Here is a 23,891-nt window from a genome sequence, read left to right on the forward strand (position 1 = left end):
TACTTCAGGTTTCATTTTTTTTTTCTAGTTTCTCAAGGTGGAAGTTGAGATCATTGATTTGAAAACATTTTCTCTTCTAATACAAGCATTTAGCACTGTAAAATTTCCCCTAACTACAGCTTTTAGTGGAATCCCACAAATTTTGATGTGTTTTATTTTCATTTTCATTCACTTCAAAATACCTTTTTCTTTAAATTTAAGTAGAGTTGATTTACAATATTTTGTTAGTTTCAGGTGTGTAGCATAGTGATTCATTTTTTATTACATTCCATTATAGATTATTACAAGATAGTGAATTCCTTGTGTTGTACAGTAAATTTTTGTTGCTTATGTATTTTAGGTGTAGTAGTCTGTATCTGTTAATCCCATACTCCTAATTTGTCCCTCCCCTGCCCTCCCTCTCCCCTTGATAACCATAAGTTTGTTTTCTATATCTGTGAGTCTCTTTGTTTTGTATATAGATTCATTTGTATTATTTTTTAGATCCCACATGTGATATATTATTTGTCTTTCTCTGACTTACTTCACTAAGTATAAAATTCTCTTGGTCCATCCATGTTGCTGCCAATGGCAATATTTCATTCATTTTTATGCCTGAGTAATATTCCATTGTGTGTGTATATATATATATATATATATATATATATATATATATATACCACATCTTCATTATCCACTCCTCTGTTGATGGACACTTGGGTTGTTTCCATCCCTTGGCTATTGTAAATAGTACTACTATGAACATTGGGGTGCATGTATCTTTTCAAATTTGAGTTTCCACATTTTCCAGATATATGCCCAGGAGTGGGATTGCTGGATCATATGGTAGCTCTATTTTCAGTTTTGAAGGAACCTCTGTACTGTCTTCCATAGTGGCTGCACCAATTTACATTCCCACCAACAGCAGGAGGGTTTTATTTTCTCCAACCCTCTCCATCATTTATTATTTGTAGACTTTTTAATGATAGCCATTCTGACAGGTGTGAGGTGATTCCCCATTGTGGTTTTGATTTGCATTTCTCTAATAATTAGCGATGTTGAGCATCTTTTCATGTGTCTTCTTTGGAAAAATGTCTGTTTAGGTCTTCACCCATTTTTGGATGTAGTTTTTTGTTTCTTCACTATTGAGTTGTATGAGCTGCTTATACATTTTGGATATTAACCCCCTGTTGGTTGCATCATTTGCAATTGTTTTCCCCCATTCCATAGGTTGTCTTTTCGTTTTGTTGATGGTTTCCTTTGCTGTGTAAAAGCTTTTAAGTTTGGTTATGTCCCATTTGTTTACTTTTGCTTTTATTTCTTTTGCCTTGGACGACTGATCTAAGAAAATATTGCTACAACCTATGTTAAATTATGTTCTGCCTATGTTCTCTTCTAGGAGTTATATGGTGTCATGTCTTACATTTAGGTCTTTAAACAATTTTGACTTTACTTTTGCATATGGTGTGAGGAAATGTTCTAATTTCATTGATTTACATCCAGCTTTAGCTGTCCAGCTTTCCCAACAACACTTGTTGAAGAGATGGTCATTTCTCCACTGTATATTCTTCTTTCCTTTGTCGTACATTAATTGATAATAGGTGTGTGGGTTTATTTCTGGGCTCTCTATCTTGTTGCATTGATCCATAAGTCTGTTTTTGTGCCAATACCACAGTTTTGATTACTGCAGGTTTGTAGTACAGTCCGAAGTGTGGAAGAGTTACACTTCCAGCTTTTGTTCTTTTTCCTCAGTATCGCTTTGGCAATTCTGGGGTTTTGTGATTCCATATAAGTTTTAGGATATTTGCTCTGGTTCTGAAAAAAATGTCACGGTATTTTGATAGCAATTGCATTAAATCTGTAAATTGCTTTGGGTACTATGGCCATTTTAATAACATTAATTCTTCCTATCCAAAAACATGATATATCTTTCCATTTCTTTGAATCTTCTGCACTTTCCTTTGTCACTGTGTTATATTTTTCAGCATATAGGTCTTTTACCTCCTTGGTTAAGTTTATTCCTAAGTATTTTATTCTTTTTGACGAGATTTGAAATAAGATTTTTAAATTTCTCTTTCTGTTACTTTATTATTAGTGTATAAAAATGCAAGAAATTTCTGTATATTAATCTTGTATCCTGCTACCTTGCTGAATTCATTCATTAGTTCTAATAGTTTTTGTGTGGAGACTCCATATAGAGTATAATGTCATCTGCAATACTGACAGTTTTACCTTCTTCCCTTTCAATTTTTCTTGTCTGATTGCTGTGGTGTTGAACATCACTTGAAGAGGTGTTTTTATGTGGGAACATCCCTGTGTAGACATTGTGTGTCCAGCGTTTTTGGTGTGATGACTGCTTTTGATATGGACATTTGCCATGTCTTTCCTAAAGATGTGCTGGCCATTATCCCCTTGATAGGGGTGTGGTTGGTGTTGTAGTGTGTAGAGCCTGTGCAGGTTGTGAGGCTGGACTTACTCTCTGCTCCATGGCTGTTGCTGCCCTGTCAGGAGCAGGGTATACTTCCCAGTTGTTGGAGCAGAAGCCCTGAGGATCAGGTTCAATCAGACTCTGTTGCCCTTGAGTGCACGCCCTGCCCCAAAGGAGGTGATTGCTGAAGCAATGAGGTCTGTGCAGTCACAGAGGACCTATGCACTGCTTGTGTAGGTGTCCACGGTTCTGATCAGAAGCAGCACCAAGGTCACTTACCTTTCTTTGTTGTGTTTGTCCTAAATCTAGTGCAAAGCTGTGATGTGAAGTAGGCTGGGGCTGGGGGTTGAGGTATTGTGGCTGCAGGAATTGAGGTGGTTCAGCTGCTGCCTGAGATCTGGGCTGCCTCTGTGGCAGTCTTCTTCCAGGACCCAGATCTAGTGCTAAGCTGCAGTATGGAGTGGGCAGAGCCCAGGGCACTCTCACTGGGAGAGCTGCTGTGTACTCCTGAGTGTGCTGACAGTGGCCACCGCTGCTCCACCCAGAACACACTCCAGGCTCTCCTTGCTATCTCTGCATAGCTAGATTGAGTCCTCTCCCAGGGATAGTCTTCCCAAGATTCAGCACTTAGCTGTGGCATCAAAATAGTTTCTAGTTTCCATTTTTATTTCTTCTTTGATCCTTGAGTAATAAGAAGTCTATTATTTAGCTCCCAAATATTTTACAGACTTCTCCAGTTCTGATGATTTTCCAGATATCTTTTGTTACTGATTTCTAATTCAGTTTCATAGTGGTCAAAGAACATAATTTATATGACTTGAGTCCTTTTAAATGTATTGAGACTTGCTTTATAGCAGATATTGTCTATCCTGGTAAATGTTTTGGTAAATATATTTATTGTTGAGTGGAGTGTTTTGTAAATATTGATCAGGTCAAATTGATTGATGGTGTTAAGTCTATTGTCTTTTTTGATTTTATGTCCATCAATTATTGAAAAAGGGGTGTTAAAATTTCCAACTGTAATTGTGGATTCATTGATTTCTTCTTGCAGTTCTATCAGTTTTAGTTTCATGTATTTTGAAGCCCTGTTTTTAGGTGTATAAACATTTAGGATTGTTATATCTTCTTCCAACATAGAATTGATGTCTATATCATTATGAAATAAACTTCTTTATCCATGGCATTATTCTTTGCTCAGAAATCTACTATGTCTAATATCAATATAGGCATTCCAGCTTTCTTTTACTAGTGTTAGCATGGTATATCTTTTTTTATCCTTTTACTTTTAGCCTATTTGTGTCTTTATATTTAATATTACGTTTTGTATCGACAGGTAGAATGCAGTAGGCTTGCTCTTTCATCTTCTGACAATCTCTGTCTTTTAATTTGGGCATTTAAACAATTTAGATTTAAAGTAATTTTTAATATGGTTGATTAATTCTATTATCTTGTTGTTCATTTTCTATTTGTCCCAACTGTTCTGTTCTCTTTTTCTTCTTTTTCTGTCTTCTTTGAAATTAATCATTATTTATATTCCATTTTATCTCCATTGTTGGCTGATTAGCTATAACTCTTTTATTTTAGGGGTTCCTTCCAGGTTTATAGGATACATCTTGAGCCTATTACAGACTACCCTCATCTTATATTTTACCACTTCACAAATAGTATAAGAGCCTTAGAATACTATAATTTCATTTCTCTTTTCCCAGCCATTGTGCTTCTGCTGTCACGTATTTTATTTCTACACATGGTGTAAATCCCATACTCCAAAGTTATTTTGGCTTAAATAATCAATTTTTAAAAGAAATTTAAATGATAAGAAAAATATTATATATTTACCCTTATGTATTTTCACTGCTTTTCTTTGCCTTTTAGTTCTTTTTGTTTGTTTTGTTTATTTTTTTGATCTATAAATTATATTTCCATCCATTTTAATTATGCTAGTACCTGAAAAGAACTTCCTTTAACCTTTTTTGTAGTATGGATCTGCTTATAACCATTTCTTCTTTCACTTTTTTTAGACAGTTTTATTGAGATATCATTGACATAATTGCATATATTTAAGATGTACAACTTCATTTTTTTGTCTTTTGGGGGTTTTTATTGAGATATAATTGACAAATAACATTGTGTAACTTACATAATGATGATTTGATACTCATATGTATTATGAAATGATTACCGTAATAAAATTAGTTAACACATCCTTCACATAATTACCTTTTTTTTTTTTTCTGGCGAGAACATTTAAGATCCACTGTCTACTGTCTTAGCAATTTTCAAGTATATAATACCGTATTTTTAACTATAGTCACCATGCTGTTCATAAGATTCCCAGAAATTATTCATCTTATAACTGGAAGTTTTTATCCTTTGACCAATATTTCCCCCATTTCCCCTACCTTCTATCCTCTGGCAAACACTGTTCTAATTTCTGTTTATATGAATTCAGCTTTTTAAAATTCCACATATAAGTGAGATCATAGAGTATTTGTCTTTCTCTGTCTGATTTATTTCACTTAGCATAATGTGCTCAGCATCCATCCATGTTGTCACAAATGGCAGGTCGTCCTTCATTTTATGGCTGAATAATACTCCATTACATATATGTGTGTGTGTGTGTGTGTGTGTGTGTGTGTGTGTGTGTGTGTGTGTATGTGTGTGTATATATATATATATATATATATATACAGCTGACTCTTGAACAACACAGGTATGAACTGCTTGGGTTCACTTATAGGTGGAATTTTTTCAATTAATACTCAAGTACTACATGATCTGTGTTTGGCTGAATCTGTGGATGTGGAATCATGGATGTGGAGGGCGGACTATAAAGTTATATGCTGATTTTCCACTGTGTGTGTGGTCGGCACCCCTAACCCTTGCACTGTTTAATAATCAACTGTATTTATAAAATAAATACCACATTCACTTTATCCATTCATCTGTCGATGGACACTTTGTGTCTGTATCTTGGCTATTGTGAATAATGCTGCAATGAACATGGTGGTGCAGATAACTCAACAAATGGTAATTTTATTTCCTTCAAATACCTGGAAGTGGGATTGCTGGATCATATGGTAGTTCTATTTTTAATCTTTTGAAGAGCCTCCACACTGTTTTCCATAGCACTGCATCAATTTACATTCCCACCAACAGTGCACAGGGTTCCCTTTTCTCTGCATCTTCGCCAATACTTATTGTTGTCTCTTTGATAACAGCTATTCTTACAGGTGTGAGGTGATATCTCATTGTGGTTTTGATTGTGTTTCCCTGTGATTAGTAATGTTAAGCCCCTTTTTATGTACCTGTTGGCCATTCACATATCTTCTTTGGGAAAATGTCTATTCAGGTCCTTTCCCATTTTTTATTTGCATTATTTGATATTTTGCTATTGAGTTGTGTGAGTTCCTTATATATTTTAGATATTAACCCCTTATCAAATATATGATTTGCAAATATTTTTTCCCATTTTGTAGGTTGCCTTTTCATTTTGTTGATTGTTTCCTTTGCTGTGCAGGAGCTTTTTAAATTGAGGTAATCCCATTTTTCTATATTTGCTTTTCTCACCTGTGCTTTTGGTGTGTTAGCTAAGAAATTATTGTCAAGACGAATGTCAAGAAGGTTTTCCCCCATATTTTCTTATAGGAGTTTTATGGTTTTGAGCCTTACCTTTAAGTCTTTAACCCACTTTGAGTTGATTTTTGTGTATGGTGTGTGATAGAGGTCCAATTTCATTTTTTGCATGTGGATATCCACTTTTCCAGCATTTATTAAAGAGACTATTCTTTCCCCATCTTGGCACTCCTGTTGAAGAGCAGTAGACCATAAATGTGTGGGTTTGTTTCTGGATTCTCTATTCTGTTCCATTGGTCTATATGTCTTTTTTAATGCTGGTACCACACTGTTTTAGTTACTTTAGCTTTATAATATAATTTGAAGTCAGGAAGTGTCATACTTCCAGCTTTATTCTTGCTCAAGAATGCTTTGGCTATTTGGGGTCTTTTGTAGTTTCACATAAATTTTAGGATTTTTTTTTTTTACAGCTTCTGTTTAAAAATGCCATTGGGATTTTGATGGGGATTGCATTGAATCTCTAAATCACTTTGACTGGTATGAACATTTTGACAACATTACTTCTTCCAATCCATGAACATGGAATGTCTTTCCATTTATTTGTGTCTTTTTAAATTTCCTTCACCAGTGTTTTGTAGTTTTCAGTGTATAAATCTTTCATTTTTTTGGTTAAGTTATTGCCTAAGTATTTTGTTCTTTTGTTGCTAATGTAAATGGGATCGTTTTCTTAATTTCCCTTTTGGTTAGTTCATTGTTAGTGTACAGAAATGCCACTGATTTTTGTATGTTGATTTTCGCATCCTACAATTTACTGAATTTGTTTTGTGGTGTTCTTAGGGTTTTTTACCTATATGATCATGTCATCTGCAAACAGAGATAATTCACTTATTCCCTTCTAATTTGGCACCTTCTGTTTCTTTTTCTTTCCTGATTGCTCTGGGTAGGACTTCCAGTACTAAGATGAATAGCAGTGGTGAGAATAGGCATCCTTGCCTTGTTGTGGATCTTAGAGGAAGTTTTTCCTCATTGATTGTGTTAGCTGTGGGCTTTTCATATATGTCCTTTATTGTGCTGAGGTATGGTCCTTCTTTACCTATTTTTTGAGAGTTTTTATAGTGAAAAGATGTTGAATTTTGTCAAATACTTTTTCTGAATCTGATTAAAAAGTGTGATCATGTGGTCTTTGTCTTTCCATGTGTTAATGGCAACTATAAACACAGGTGCCAATTTTCATAGATAATGTTAGGTAGATGCATATTGGAAGAACTGAAATGCTAAAGATAAGTTTAATAAACTTTAGAGTAGCAAAAATCTAAAGTAAGATAAGTAAAGTAGCATGGAGCTATCAAGTAGACTACAACAACTAGAAAAATCAGAGCTTAAATAACGAAAAATTGTCATTTTTAAAGAAGTGATATAGCCATTTGTCTTTTCAATCTCTATAAATCAAGACCATGCAAAGGCTACTGACAGAATGATTGGTACATCACTCTACACTCTCAGCCACTCACAACTTAGAGGTTTCAAGTCATTTTCCTACTAAGGAAAAATGGGAAGGCTTACAGGGAAGAAAAAAAAGATAACTACAGAAGGTTGTGTGATAGCAGATTAACAGCCCTGGCTCAGTGAATTTCCATGTATTATGTGAAGTATTTTCCTGTAACTTTTGGCCTTATATCAAAAGGAAGGCAAATGAAGTGGCTAGCCCTGATATGAACAATGGTATTTTTTCTTTCAGACAAGCTAATTTATTCTACTTATATGCATAAAATAAAAAATTTAACATGAATGAATAAACGTTTCACTTGAATAATGAAATGTTTTTGAAAAGCAACTGTACATATCCAATTACATATATGATAACAAAGAGATAACTGAGCTATTCTAGAGTCATCTGGTTAAAAGAAAAACTCAAACTACTGCTCATCTTCCCAGGCAGAAAAAGCAAGTCTCAAAAACAAAAAGGAATTCTGTCAAAAAATAAAAACATCCCACAGAGATTTCAGTTAACACTAGAATGAGGATGACATAGAGAAATTCTAGGGCTATTCTATAAGAGTAAAAATGTTATATCTACAATTTAGTAAAAACCATAACAGTAATGTAAAAGAAAGGAACAGGTATATACATTGCTCAAAAGTGAACCTCTCTACAAAACAGGCAACCTCATACAATGTAGTATGGGTATAAAGTGAGACCACTGAAGGCAGTTTGGTAGTGTAGATCAAGGTTTCATAGATTGGGACTTACCTGGTGGCACAGTGGTTAAGACTCCACACTCCCAATGCAGGGGGCCCCAGTTCGATCCCTGGCCAGAGAACTAGATCCCACACGCATGCTGCAACTAAGAGTTCTCATGCCACAACTAAGGAGCCATGTGCCATAACTAAGGAGCCAGTGAGCTGCAACTAAGGAGCCCATGAACCACAACTAAGGAGCCCGCTTGCCACAACTAAGATCCGGCACAACCAAATAAATAAATAAATACATAAAGATTTCATAGATTTTACATCTTATATTCTCACAAGTCCTCTTCTAGGAGAGGAAACTCAGAGTGATAACCTGACATTTGGAGCCACTTTTCTCCTCAAAACAGTTGTCAATTTGAAAGCAGCAGCTAAGAGGCTGAGAAGTTATTCAAAGATTTTGGCAGTCTCACGGGACTGGGTGAATAAAAATTGGCTTGATTCAGGGCCTGTCAAGAAGGAGGGTCATTGATAAACACCCCAGGCTTTCAGTTGTAACTTCAAAGGTACACACAGTATTAAGGCTATCTTCAAAATAAACCAGCCTAATTGGGGCCAAAGCCTAGTGTCAAATTATTTCACACCCTGATTGGATTAAAGTGGTTTCCCCCCAATGTAGATGGCTGCCAGAAGTTAAAGTAAATCCTCTCTGGATCAAGAAAAAATTATACATAGCTTTAAATTACCTCTGCAATGTTTAATCTATCATACTAGGCACTAAGTCAAAAATAACAAGGCATACAAACAATAAAAGTTGACCCAAAACTAAGATTAAAAATGGACAATAAAAACAGGCCTAGGTGATCCAGATATTATGGTTATCTGACAGGGATTTTTAAATAACCTTGACTAAAATAGTCAAGGAATTAAATGACAAGAAAAATTTTTAGCATAGAACTGGAAACTAAAAATAAAAGAATCAGTAGGAAATTCTAGAAAAAAAATCCAATAACAGAAATTACTATTTCAAAAGTACATGAGTTTAACAATATATTTGATGCAACAGAAGAGAGAATTATTGAACCGGAACATTCTCAGAAGAAAACATCCAGGCTGAATTATAGAGAGCAAAGAGATTAGAAAAAACAAGCATAAGGAAAACTTAGGGCAAGATTTTTAAAAATCTAAATGCTTGTAATTGAAGTCACTAAGGAGAGTAGAGAAGGACTGAGGTAGAACAGTATTGGTGGAAATACTGGCAGAGAATTTTCCCAAAAATGAAATACATCAAGCCACAGGTACAAACAACACTACCAACTCCCAGCAAGAGAAAACATAGGGGACAAAAAAAAACAAAACAAAACCTTAGGTATGATGTAGAAAAACTTCTAAAACAGAAGTAAGGAAAATCTTAGCCAGAGAAAAAGGACACTTACCTTCAAAGGAACAACAAAAAGATTGGTAGCTGGTTTATCAACAGAAAAATAGAAAACAGAAAACTCTGGAATAAATCTCTGGTGAGGGCATTGAGACCAAAACTGCAGGCAATATTTTTAGCACTGTGATTCTACAATTCATAAGAAGCATATGTTAGTTTTCTCTTGCTGTCATAGGAAGTTATTACCAACATAGCAACTTAACATGGATAATACCCACTTATTACCACACAGTTCTTTCAAAAATTTCTGTATATATTTAAATACTATCCTATAAATCCATCATAAAAATGTAAAACAACCCTATAGAAATGGACTAAATTATATGAAAGACAATTTTCAAAAGAAAACTGAGTAGCCAATAAGTAGCTTACTCAGCTGCACTATAAACAGGGAAAATCAAGTTAAAATAACAATGAGATATTTTGTACCCAAGATATTAAGTATTAAGAAGTCTGAAAATTTCAAGTGTTGTGGAACAAGAAGAAGGAATAGCGCATGCACAGGCAATGGGTGAAGCATGCAATGACATGAATTATCACAAGTCTTGTGAGAAATTCTTGTGGTTTTGCAATTTAAGCAAAGATAGGAAGTAGGGAAAAAAAGAAATTAAAGAGGCTGATAGATTACGTAGGGCCTTGTTTCCATGCTGTGACATTGGTGTTTTCTCTAGAAAGAAATGGTCAGACTTTGAAGGATTTATCCTTGTACAAAGATTGCTCTGGAAGCAAAATGTTGAATGGTTAGGAGGGAGCAAGACTGGAGAAACCAGTTAAGACACTGTTACACTGTGACACAGAGGTGATGAGAGCCTAATGAAGACAGCAGCAATAGGGATGGAGAGAAGGCACTATATACAGAAGATACTAAAGAGTAATATTAATAGAACATCATCACAAATAAGTCATTGGGATCTAATGAAGACAGCAGCAATAGGGATGGAGAGAAGGCACTATATACAGAAGATACTAAAGAGTAATATTAATAGAACATCATCACAGATAAGGCAAGAAGGATAAGACAGCAGGAAAGTAATAGAAGTTTCAGGCGTGGCCAACAGGATAAATGATGATGAAATTTCCTGGAATAGGTTTTCTACTTTTCTAAAATGATGAATTCATTTTGGGGCATGTTGATTTAGAGGTATCTTTGGGGTCTGTCTTTCTACGGGGTCTATGGGTCTGAAGCTCAGCAGGAAAAGGATTTAGATTTAGCAGTCATCAGTGTATTAATGGTTGCTGAAAACCCTGTTTGTGGGTGATATCACATGTATAGAGTGTGATGGGAATAAAAGAGGGTTAAGGGCAGAATCCCAGGGATTCACGTCTGAGAAATGGATGAAGGAAGAGAAATCTGAAAAAGAGACTATAAAGGAGCAACCAGACTGGTAGAAGAAAAACAGTGGACTTGGGGAAACAAGGAGAGAAGGACCTGTCTGGCAGAGGCAGGTATCACAGAGACATTAAGACAAAGACTGAGTGGTGGGAATGTAAATTGAACCACTATGGAAAACAGTATGGAAGTCCCTCAAAAAATTAAAAACAGAACTATCATATAATCCAGCAATTCCACTTTTGTGTATTTATCTGAAGAAAGCAAAACCTCTAATTCAAAAAGATATATGCACCACCATATTCACTGCAGCATTATTTACAATAGCCAAGATATGGAAACGACCTGAGTGTCCATCAATGGACGATTGGTAAATAAAATGTGGTATAAATATAAAATGCAATATTATTCAGCCATAAAAAAAGAATTAAATCTTGCCATTTGCAACAACATGGATGGACCTCAAAGGCATTGTGCTAAGTAAAATAAGTCAGAGAAAGACAAATACCATATGATCTCACTTATCAATGAAAGCTAAAAAAAAAAAAAGAACTCATCGATACAGAGAACAGATTGGTTGCCAGAAGCAAGAGGTGGGGAGTGGGCAAAATGGGAGAAGGGGGTCAAAAAGTACAGATTTCCATTTCTAAAATAAATAAGTCATTGGGATGTAATGTACAGAATGGAGACCACAGTTACTAATACTGTATTGTATTGAAAGTTGCTAGGAGAGTAGATCTTAACAGTTGTCCTCACAAGAAAAAATAATTGTAACTATATACGGTGATCAATGTTGTTAACTAGATTTATTGTGGTGATCATTTTGCCTTATATACAAATACTGAATCATTATGTTGTACACCCCAAACTAATATAATGTTATATGTCAATTATACCTCTATTTAAAAAAAGACAAAGACTGAAAAGTTACCACTCAATTTACTGATTGATGACCAATTTAAGAGGGCCTAATCATCTTGGTCTAAGGCAGAAATATATGGTCGTGGGTTGAGGGAGTGAATAAGAGATGAAGAACTCATGCCGTAGTCTTTCCAAAAGCTCGGTTGTGATGGCAGTAGGAAGTGGAAGCCAGAGGAGGATTGTGTTTTTCTTTTTTAAGGTTATAGCACTTGGAAGATATGTACATATTTGGGGGAAAGAGGCAGTCTAGAGGGAGAGGTTGGTGTGAAAGGAGAAAAATGAATGGGACTGAAACACCAAAGCAGCAGCAGGAGGTGGTAAGCAGAGTTTCACTTTAGATGGGAGAAGGGTTCCTCTTGCACTGAAACGAGGTGGCTAGAACGAAGAGGTCAGTGTGGGCATGGGTGAACCTGCATCTAAGTGGAAAGCAGGAAAACACACTTCTTTCTGATGGCTCTATTTTCTTAGTGAGCTCATTTTCTGACAATAAAACTGGAGATGTGAGGCAGGGATTTGAATGTTGTTGAGGGAATGACAGAAGGTGCTGGCTCAGCTCATGAAGAACACAGTTTGCTGCCAATCGCTAAGGGCCCACATGTGGCTGGAGGCCACTAATTCATTTGCTGGCAGCAGTCTATACTGTGTGTGTGTGTGTGTGTGTGTGTGTGTGTGTGTGTGTGTGTGTGTGTCTTCTAGCAGTGCTCAACCACCAGGGTGTATACAAAATTTAAACAATTTGAATGGTTGGATCAAACTTCTTTGAGATTTTACTAGTTGCAAAAGAAGAACAAGAACTGACATTTATTGAGAGAACTTAGACATGGCAGTTAATCTCTCTAAACCTCAGTTTCCTTTTCTATAAAGTTGGACTAAAAATAGTACCTGTCTCACTGGGTTGTTGTGAGAATTAAATGAGGTAATACAGTTTTTTTCAAATTTTTTATGGTGAACTTCAATAAGAAATATGTAGCCTTTTGTGAGAATTAAATAAGTAACTACCAGTCCACAATGCCTTTACCAAAACATTTGGAGACTTACATGTTTCCAAATTCAGAATTTGGAGGATTTTAAGAAAGTAATATGGTGACTAGAACACATATTACGTAACACCCCAATAGGGCTTGGAGAAGTATCCAAAATCAAACAGTAATCTTTCCACAGCCAAATTTATGAATAGTTACACAAATCATGAATGAAGACAGTAACTAGCCTGTCCTCAGTTTCAGGTCAGGTTTTGCCACCAAAGGAATTCAGGTCAGATTTTGCTTTAAGTGTGTTTTTTTAAGAATCTTTTGGTTTTTCAGATATGTTTGCATTTCGGAATTATAGATATGAAATCATAGATTTATTGATAATATCTTAAAAGTGCCTGGCACATCATAAGTATTGGTTCCTATTATTGGTAGGGGTATATTTCATTTTTAAAGTTATGTCCCTAACCCACCAAAGGGATTTCATGGCTTATTGGGTTGGCCAAAAGTTTCATTCGTTTTTTTTCCGTAAGATGACTCTAGTAGCACTTAGTTGTCTTTAACTTCATTCAAAACAATTTTGTTAGATTGTATGTGACAGCTGTCATATAAGCATGCATTTAAAAAAAGACGTCAAAATTGGTGAATTTTTGTGTGGCCATTTTAATATTGAAGATGGAAGAAAAAAAGCAACATTTTCGGCATATTATGCTTTATTATTTCAAGAAAAGTAAAAATGCAACCCACATGCAAAAAAAGATTTGTGCAGTGTATGGAGAAGTTGCTGTGACTGATCGAATGTGTCAAAAGTGGTTTGCAAAACTTTGTGGTGGAGATTTCTCGCTGGACAACGCTCCATGGTCAGGTAGACCAGTTGAAGTTGATACTGATCAACTCGAGACATTAACTGACAGCAATCAACGTTATACCATGCGGGAGATAGCCGACATACTCAAAATATCCAAATCAAACATTGAAAATCATTTGCACCAGCTTAGTTACGTCAATCGCTTTGATGTTTGGGTTCCACATAAGTTAAGCAAAAAAAACCTTCTTGACTGTATTTCCACATACGATTCTCTACTGAAATGTAATGAAAACGTTCCGCTTTTTAAACAAATTGTGATGGGCCATGAAAAGTGGACATTGTACAATAATGTGGAATGGAAGAAATCGTGGGGCAAGCGAAATGAACCACCACCAACCACACCAAAGGTGGGTCTTCATCCAAAGAAGGTGATGTTGTGTATATGGTGGGACTGGAGGGGAGCCCTTTATTATGAGCTCCTTCCAGAAAACCAAACGATTAATTCCCACAAGTACTGCTCCCAGTTAGACCAACTGAAAGCAGCACTCGATGAAAAGCATCCGGAATTAGTCAACAGAAAACACATAATCTTCCATCAGGATAAGGCAAGACCACATATTTCTTTGATGACCAGGCAAAAACTGTTACAGCTTGGCTGGGAAGTTCTGATTCATCTGCCATGTTCACCAAACATTGCACCTTCGGATTTCCATTTATTTGGGTCTTTACAAAATTCTCTTACTAAAAATTTTCAATTCCCCGGAAGACTGTAAAAGGCACCTGGACAAGTTCTTTGCTCAAAAAGATAAAAAGTTTTGGGAAGATGGAATTATGAAGTTGCCTGAAAAATGGCAGAAGATAGTGGAATAAAAGGATGAATACGTTGTTCAATAAAGTTCTTGGTGCAAATGAAAAATGTGTCTTTTATTTTTACTTAAACACAGAAGGCACTTTTTGGCCAACCCAATACTTATAGGTTGTGACCCACACTCTGAAAAATGCTGATATATAAATGTTTAACCTGGTCCTTGATACATACTAAGCTCTCGAAATGTTAGAAGGGGAAAAAATACCATCTTATATGTGTATGTTTTAAGTTTGCAGAATTCTTTTAAGTATATAGTTGCAATTCATGTTCACAGTAACCTTATCAGAAATAAACTAAATAGTTTAACTTTCCTCTTGATCTACTTGAGAGTTTCATGTCTCAGTATTTCTTGTGAAGAACAGTAGGAAATTTAAATAATAATAATAGTACCTCCCAATGGCATTTTTATCTTGATACCTAAAGCATTTTTAAAGTTTATTTTATGTGAAAGATCATTTTGTTGCACAGATAACCAAACAGAACTAAGAAATCAAGCCATTTGCTTAAGGCACAAAATACACTATTTCTACATGGAATTTGTCCAACAGAATATACAGCTTAGGAACAACTTCCAAAGCATATTTATTATTCAGTCCTTAAAGTGAGCTAAAGACACGCTCATCTGAAGGCACCTTATAACCTTTGAGTTTTATTTTCTAGTGCTCTTGGAGACATTAAAATAGCTGAAGTGAATGTCAAAGGTTTATGCGTGAAGCTCATTAACTCTTCCCTTGACAAAGAACTGGAAATCGGAAATCATATTCTCCAACAAAATGTGGATGGACAAACAGTCTCTCTGTACCAATTCCTTCCCAATATCAAAATGCAGGCCAATTCCACGGTAACAGTGAGTATAAGATATAAATACTCTAAACTAGATTTGTTCAGGGAAAACTCATTTACCCAGTCAGACCATGGCTTAGCACCAGTGCTTTCTTCATCCCTTGATCTCTCTGTTAAATGTGATTTTTTGGTTGTTGTTGGTTAATTGTGCCACTTTGTCCATCTCTGCATATAAATGAATACCCATAATTAAATTTCCATAGCTTTCTTCAATTTGGCATACAATACTTTGTGCTTTTATGATTTAACTATCAAAATAAAATACCTAAGTTCCTAAAACTAAGCAAACATAATCTTTAAAGAAAAAACAAAGAGAGGGTTTGTTTAGGTGACACTGGAGAGTTCCCCTGTCTTTCTTGGGCTTTACTTTAAACCACATGCAGTAGCTGTTCAGTTACACAGCTTGACATTACATATTATACAGTCATTATATTTTAAAAACCTCACCTGCTTAGAAAGATGTGTTGCAATAACCCTCTGACATTTATAAAACTATGTTGAACTCCAGTGGCAGCTGTTATTAACAAACTATTTTCTTTTAGGTCTGGGCAGCAGCATCTGAAGCAAAGCACCAGCCACCATCAGATTTTCTTTGGAAGGAACAAAACAGATTTAGGACAAGCCCCAATTGTACAACAATCCTGTGCAAACCTAATGGTGAAGTCAGTGTCCTGTTCTTTTTTTTTTTTTTTTTTTGGCTGCGTCGGGTCTTCGTTGCTGCACGCGGGTTTCCTCTAGTTGCGGCAAGCGGGGGCTGCTCTTCATTGTGGTGCGCAGGCTTCTCATTGCGGTGGCTTCTCTTGTTGCAGAGCACTGGCTCTAGGCGCTAGGCATGCAGGCTTCAGTAGTTGTGGCTTGCGGGCTTAGTTGCTCCGCGGCTTGTGGGATCTTCCCGGACCAGGGCTCGAACCCACGTTCCCTGCATTGGCAGGCAGATTCTTAACCACTGAGCCATCAGGGCAGCCCCGAGTCTACTGATTTTTAAACAGGGCTAGATATTTTTCACCCACCACATTGTTGTCCTATATGATTTGTAGCCTCTATATTACATGTCAAAAATTTAATAGGCATCTTATATGATTCAACGCCTGGGACTTTCCCAATACACTGTTTTCTATTAGAGATTCAGATACGGAACAGACCGCTCCTGTGCCACAGGAACTCAAAGGGCTATTTATATGTACGTTATCTCCTTTGATTCTCAGATTATTTACGCATTTTACAAAGGAAGAAAATGGGGCTTGGAAAGTTAAATGGCTGGCTCAAGGTCACATGATAGGCAAAATGGCAACAGTAAAATAAAACCAGACAAAAGAGCCTACAGGGTTCATATGGTCAACATTCCAGAGATGAAATTAAAACATCATTTTATCACATTATCACTGTCATTATCATCAGAGGTTTTTAAGCCCTCTATAGTACAGGAAGAAATAAAATATTGCCCTTGGCTAGGAAAGGCTTACAATCTAACTGAGAGAGATTGCACTCAAAAGATCATAAACATATTTGCCACGCAAATATCTATGTTTGAGCTGCAAAAAAGGAGAATCCCTAACTGATGAACTGAACCAAACGTGGGGTTTTCCTGCTGTGAGCCATGAAATTAAACCTTTTAAGAAAGATTTCATCTTTCTCTTTCTTTGCTGTGGGCCTAGCCTAGCTGCACTTGCCTTGTGTTACTTTTATGTCTGTTTAGCTGGCAAACAAAGGGTTTGGCAATGGTTACAGCATCAACCCAAACCTCTAATTTTATAAACTAAAAACAGATCATGAGAACAAATAGAATGATAGGGCACGCTTCGGTGCCTAACTTTTCTCATGTTGAACAAAAACATAATTATTAGTCCCTACACATGATTTTTCTGAATAATTTTTGCACATATGTGTGCACATATTCAGGAAACCAAAAAAAAAAACCTGCCCACCTAGGATTCTAGCCTGGAGAACGTGGTTTCCTCTCCATGTCTTTAGTTCTAATGCCCATTTCCCCATCTCAAATAAGACTAGATAGATAGATAGATAGATAGATAGAGTCTTAACTATTAAAAATTTAACTTATTAATATTACAACTACTGTTTGCGTAGTTCTTTATAGTTACAAAATTCAGTAGCTTAACTGAATCTCACCACACCCTCATATAACACCCTCACCACCACCCTCCCCATTTTACGTATGAGGACACAGTCCAAGACAGTAGGTGACTAATCTGCCTGAGGTTATACAGCTTGTAATTTTCACAACTGGAAACTAAGGCCAGGATGTCTTACTACAGCCTCATCATGTGTTTCACTAATCCTTACACAGGACGTAAATGACATTACAGTTTGACTTTGAAATTTTATTGCAATAAGCCTATGTCATTTAAAAAAGAAAACCTATAACTTCAATAGTATTTCATGTTAATAAATCATTTTTGTTAGGCTGTTGCCTGGTACACTCCTATCCACTGGAAGCAAGCATGGGAGAAATTAGAGACTGACATTGAATGTGACAGATGCTCACTAGTAAGTCCAACATCTCGAAGGCACATGTTTCATTGGCCAGCAGCTACAACTACAACTAAAGAGAAACAAGACCAATCTAAGCAAGATATCTCAAAATATCAGGTGGAACGAGTTCAAGCTTCTCTTACAAGGTAAAAGTTGCTTGTTTTCTTTTTTTTTTAAATTAAGTCCTTCCCACAATTAATAAGGGCCGAACCGGTGGGAGTGACTGGCTGACAAGTAGATATATGATGAATAGGTAAATCAATAAAGACCAAAACACTCCTATTTTGAATAAGACCATAAAAACCATAATAGCTTTTATGTTTTAAAACATAAAAACACAGAGCTAGTAGGGTAAACTCGTGGGATGATAAAGGCTGTCAATTTCCACTGGGTGATATCAAGACCCCTCTGGTCATTTCATTCCATAACAGCACTGCTGTTAGAGGTAAGGCCGTGGAGTAGTGCAGAGATGAAGTTATCACCACACCTTTGGCAGTGCTTAGGTGGAGGAAGATTTGCATCATCTAGAATTTTCATCTTGGATCAAGAGCTGGCTGTGGCTGAAAGAACAGAATTTATGTTATTCATTTGTAGGCAAATGCTTCTGATGTGATAATGGGGCTGCCCACAAAGTCTAGAAAAGCCATATTCTCTGGTCTTGGAACATGCGTTCACTCTAATTGAGCTTTCATTATTAATGCCACTGTATGAAGTGCCTTTGGGGTTCAATTTGGGCTTAATTTTTCTTTTACAGAGAAAAAGAAATCCCACCAACCCTTTTCCCCAATCGCAGCCCCTGGTGCCACAGTCCTCATGTCTCTGCACATCCTTACTGTTCACTGATTGATCCTCACAACACCTACATGACTGAACGCAGCTTAGACAGCCAGCCCAGGTCTCAGTCAGCCAAGCCTGATCTAGCCAGGTAAGTCAAAGGGATACTTATTCCAGTGGAGAGTAAGTGGTGAGTGTGTGTGTGTGTGTGTGTGTGTGTGTGTGTGTGTGTGTGTGTGTGTGTGTGTGTGTGTGTGTGTGTGTGTGTGTGTAGAACTGGTGAAAAGGTGGTTAAGTTGTAAAAGTCTCTAAGTATTAAAAAGTATTCATATCCTCAAGAACGGATGGCCTCGAAAGCAAGTACCGTGAGCCGTTCACTTATTAGCTCTAGCACAGTTATCTGAGTGCATCAACGAATCCAAAGAACAGCATGGCCAGCAAGAGTACATAGGCTTGGGCTTCCCTGGTGGTGCAGTGGTTAAGAGTCCGCCTGCCGATGCAGGAGACACGGGTTCGTGCCCCGGTCCGGGAAGATCCCACATGCCACGGAGCGGCTGGGCCCGTGAGCCATGGCCGCTGGACCTGTGCATCCGGAGCCTGTGCTCTGCAATGGGAGAGGCCACAACAGTGAGAGGCCCGCATACTGCAAAAAAAAAAAAAAGAGTACATAGGCTTCTTGAAGTTTGGTCAAAAGTATATTTTGTTTTTCATTCGGCAGGATAAATTGGTCCTGTAAGTTAAGCTGTGCTAAAAATATCCATCTTTTCCAAACACACTCTAATATTATTACCAAATTCTTATTCTTTTTCACCCAGAAATTTCTTATTTAAATCTTCTAAATAAAGCTTTTAGAGTTGGTGTTATTAGCCCAGGATCTGTTAATGGACTTCAGGAAGTCCATGAATATGGCTAAACTTGGAGAAGAAAATGTATGCCTATATGATGTTTTCTGGCAAGAAAGTCCATGAGGTTTACCAGATGCTGCCAAATGATTAAGAAGAACTGATTAGACACAGTGCAGATTCTAAGCTGTGGAGAAAGACTTTCATGGAGCAGCTGTATCCTGGTGAGGTTATAATGATTTACAAACCTATACTTAGCAGAGGGATGCTTTTTTATTTTATTTTGTTTGTGTGTGTGTGTGTGTGTGTGGTATGCGGGCCTCTCACTGCTGTGGCCTCTCCCGTTGCGGAGAACAGGCTCCGGATGCGCAGGCTCAGCGGCCATGGCTCACGGGCCTAGCCGCTCCGCGGCATGTGGGATCCTCCCACACCGGGGCATGAACCCGTGTCCCCTGCATCGGCAGGCGGACTCTCAACCACTACGCCACCAGGGAGGCCAGGGATGCTTTTTTAAATGAAATCTTTGCAGAATCCCAGTATATGAAACGGATAAAAGGAGACCCGTCCAAGATGAAGAGTGATTCCCACTACCCACAACACCCATCTTCTTCTTTCCTCCTTCCCTGTGACCTTTGAGACACCTCTCTGGAATCACAGGATTCTGTACACACAGTATAAGAACCACCATGTTAGTATGCTAACACATGTTGGGAAATAGCACCCTCCAAAATAATACCTTTTAGAAGTGGAATGATGGAAATTCTGTAAATTCCTGAATGTATTCCATTGCATAAAATTAAGTATACTATATCTTTGTGCCTGAGTTTCTTCATCTGTAAAGTAAGAGACTTGTGTCTGATATTTAAAGAGCTCTTTCAGCAATGTTTTATATACACATATACATTTAATATACATATATATTTTTTATAGACACACATATTTAGTACTTTATGAGTTAGATTTGAGATTTCCAAGAAGTACATTCATGTTTTTTGCCAATTAATGATAGCCTTCACTGTTTTACTTATTTTGAACTTGTTTTCCAAAGAAATTTGACTTCAAATTTTCTTGTTGCACCTTTCTATAGTGGTGGCAACTCACCTTGATTATTCAGTAATTTTTTCTATTCAACATAAATTTCACTGTATTTGTATATTTTTTTATAAATTTATTTATTTTTGGCTGCATTGGGTCTTCATTGCTGCATGTGGGCTTTCTCTAGTTGCGGCGAGCAGGGGCTACTCTTCGTTGTGGTGTGCGAGTTTCTCATTGTGGTGGCTTCTCCTGTTGCGGAGAATGGGCTCTAGGCACAGGGGCTTCAGTAGTTGTGGCTCACAGGCTCTAGAGCACAGGCTCAGTAGCTGTGGCACATGGGGTTAGTTGCTCCACAGCAAGTGGGATCTTCCTGGACCAGGGCTTGAACCCATGTCCCCTGCATTGGCAGGCGGATTCTTAACTACTGCACCACCAGGGAAGTCCTGTATTTGTCTATTATGTAATTATAATTTTATTTATTTATTTTTGCGGTATGTGGGCCTCTCACTGTTGTGGCCTCTCCCGTTGCGGAGCACAGGCTCCGGACGCGCAGGCTCAGTGGCCATGGCTTACGGGCCCAGCCACTCCGCGGCATGTGGGATCCTCCCGGACTGGGGCACGAACCCGTGTCCCCTGCATCGGCAGGTGGACTCTCAACCACTGCGCCACCAGGGAAGCCCTGTAATGATAATTTTAAAAGAGAGTTGCTTTGATACCTTCAGGGTCTCTGTTCATCATTACATACTTTTTAAATTTTCTATTCATTAAATTTTCAATATTAACAGATATACATCAGAATTTTAAGAGTTTTTCTTTTATTTCAATTGAGAAAGATGGCCACAAAGAGACAGATGTTATGAATGACTTGTTGATCATTGATTGGGTAACAGCAGTCCCTAAATCAACAGTTCATTTCCTTGAAAAAATATGTAACATGATTCTTCAAGCGAAAGTTACCTTGTTTGCTAATTAGCCAGTCTCTTTTTAATTTGCCTACCATTGGGCTGTTTGCTATCAGTAGCACACTCCTCAATAATTGACAAAGAAAAAAAGAGATAAAACAAAAATTCACCAGTTTTACTCAAAATTTCTTCAATCCTGCTTCTTCCCCTCTACAGTGATAAATAAGCTAGTTTGCTGAGTTACAGAAGAAAGAATTTCAGTTGCACGTGACTCTTCTACTGGGAATAGCTGCCTTGTTTTTAACTGTGCCTCTCAAATATATTATAGAAGAGCTTAGAGACTAACAATTAAGATAATTTTAAAGAAACATCTACACATCTCATGCTTACTTTATACCAAGCACGTTTTGTTTTTTAAACATGTTAAAATACAGAAAGTATAGAGGATAACGTTAAAAGCACCCATGTACTTATCCTTCAAGATTAATGCATGCTAACATTTTGTCATATTGCTTCACATTATCAAAAATCCCATAAATTTGAAATCCCCTTTGATCTTCTTTTGAGTTCTGATATGAAATAGGAATAAGTCATTCTGGTCCTCACTATCACACTTCAACTACATATATATTCATAAAACATGTATAGTATAATTGATGTATTTTTAATTTACATAAATGGCACTAAATACAGCACATGACACAATAGTTTAATACATGTTTGATGAAGGACAGACAGAATAGGAGACACTGAAGGTTTTTAAACAGGCATCTTATAGAGTTATATCTGCATTTTAAAGAGAATTTTGGAAGCAGTGTTGAAAATGAAGTGGAGTGGAAAATATTCCAAAATCAAGGAGGAAAGAAGGAAGGAAGGAAAGAATAGAAAAGTAAGAAGAAGAAAAAGAAGAACAAAGCAGGTTAGAAAAAGAGACTGGGGACAAGTTGATCTTGTAGAGTTATAATTTGAGTCCCAAAAGGACAGGAGAGCAAGACTGGGGCAGAAGTAATATTTAAAGAAATAATGACAAAAATCTCAAAAATTGATGAAAGGCATCAAGCCACAGAAACAAGAAAAATAAATTCTAAGCAGCACAAATCCAAAGGAAACTACACCTATATATTATAATAAAACTTCAGAAAACCAAATAATGGAAGTCAGAAGACAATGGAATGAAATCTTCAGTGTGCTAATGTACTAAAAAGAACTATCCTGGAGCTCTATACCAAGCAAAAATCAAGTTCAAAAAATGAGGTGAAATAAAGACATTCTCAGGCAAACAAAAGCTGAGAGAATTCATCAACAGCAAACCCACATTAAGGAAATACTTCAACTAGAAAGAAAATGATCTTAGAAGGATGCACAGAGATGTTGGAAGAAGTGAAAAAAAATGCAGAGTCAAAACATGGATCAACATAAATGAGTATTCACTACACAAAACAATACTAATATTGCCTCATAGGGTTTAAAATATAGAGAGAATTTAAATACATGACAACTATATTAGTTTCACAGGGCTACCGTAACAAAGTACCGTAAACTCAGTGGCTTAAAACAACAAATCTATTCTCTCACAGTTCTGGAGACTAGAAGTCAAATCAAGTTGTCACCAGGGCCAAACACTCTGTCTCTGAAGGTTTTAGGGGATTTTCCTTCCTTGCCTCTTCTTACCTTCTGTTGGTTGCTGGCATTCCTTGGTATTTCTTGTCTTGTAGATACATCACTCTAACCTCTGCCTCCGTCGTCACATGATCTGTGTATCTGTGTCCATACTTCCTTCTTCTTTTAAGGACGTCACGAGTCATTGGATTAAGGCACACTCTAATCTAGTATGACATCATCTTAACTTCATTACATCTACAAAGACCCAGTTTCCAATTCACAACCTCAAGGGGTTAGGACTTCAACATATATTTAGGAGGGACACAATTAACCTATAATAACAACAGCAATAGCACAAAAATTGGGAGGGGAGTAAATGGAGTTAAAGTACTCTAAATCCTATGATTTGTCCAATAAGTTATAAAAGTAACAATTTATATTAGACTTTAGTAAATCAAGTATGCATGCTGGAATCTGGGATAAACACTGAAAGAATAGTATACAAATGTTGTGTTTCTGACATATATTTCATACTTTCATCATCATTCAGTTCAAAATATATTCTAATTTTCAATGTGACCTTCTTTGATACATGGGTTATTTGGGGATAATATATCACAAACAAAGTGGATTTATTTCAAGAATGCAAAGTTGGTTCAAGCTTTGAAAATTAATTAGTTAACAGAATAAAGAAGAAAATTATAACCATCTCAATAGATATAGAAAAATCATTTGATAAAATTCAATACCCACCCATGAGGAGAGAACCTTAGAAAATTAGGAGTATAAAGAATTTCCTGTATATCTACAAAAATCCTAATGCAAACTATCATACTAAATGGTGAAGTAATTGAAGTTTTCCCCTTGAGATTCAGCTCAAGGCAAGAATTCTCTTTAT

The 23,891-nt window shown here is 36.7% G+C and overlaps 1 protein-coding gene and 1 long non-coding RNA gene across 13 annotated transcripts in view; one reads left to right on the forward strand and one right to left on the reverse strand.

Annotated features, from left to right (window-relative positions):
- Window positions 1-23,891, forward strand: part of LMNTD1 (lamin tail domain containing 1) — a 434,715-nt gene that overhangs the window by 393,835 nt on the left and 16,989 nt on the right. For all 7 annotated transcript variants that reach the window (XM_073788952.1, XM_073788949.1, XM_073788950.1 and 4 more), the window contains 4 exons: window positions 15,166-15,352; window positions 15,891-16,010; window positions 17,770-17,984; window positions 18,593-18,763. In XM_073788952.1, coding sequence (XP_073645053.1) covers window positions 15,166-15,352; window positions 15,891-16,010; window positions 17,770-17,984; window positions 18,593-18,763 — 693 coding nt within the window. The remainder of the gene's footprint in view (window positions 1-15,165; window positions 15,353-15,890; window positions 16,011-17,769; window positions 17,985-18,592; window positions 18,764-23,891) is intronic.
- Window positions 1-23,891, reverse strand: part of LOC109550189 (uncharacterized) — a 169,453-nt gene that overhangs the window by 40,661 nt on the left and 104,901 nt on the right. Inside the window, exons 3-4 of one of the 6 annotated variants that reach the window (XR_012324490.1) lie at window positions 20,191-21,168; window positions 17,984-18,398 (exon numbers count right to left, since the gene is read on the reverse strand). The exons of 2 other annotated variants lie outside the window; for them this stretch is intronic. This is a non-coding gene — a long non-coding RNA (uncharacterized lncRNA). 3 more of the 6 variants (XR_012324492.1, XR_012324489.1, XR_004529011.2) reach the window with 3 other exon arrangements.

This window comes from Tursiops truncatus, chromosome 11, assembly GCF_011762595.2.
Source record: "Tursiops truncatus isolate mTurTru1 chromosome 11, mTurTru1.mat.Y, whole genome shotgun sequence".
Lineage (NCBI taxonomy): Eukaryota > Metazoa > Chordata > Mammalia > Artiodactyla > Delphinidae > Tursiops > Tursiops truncatus.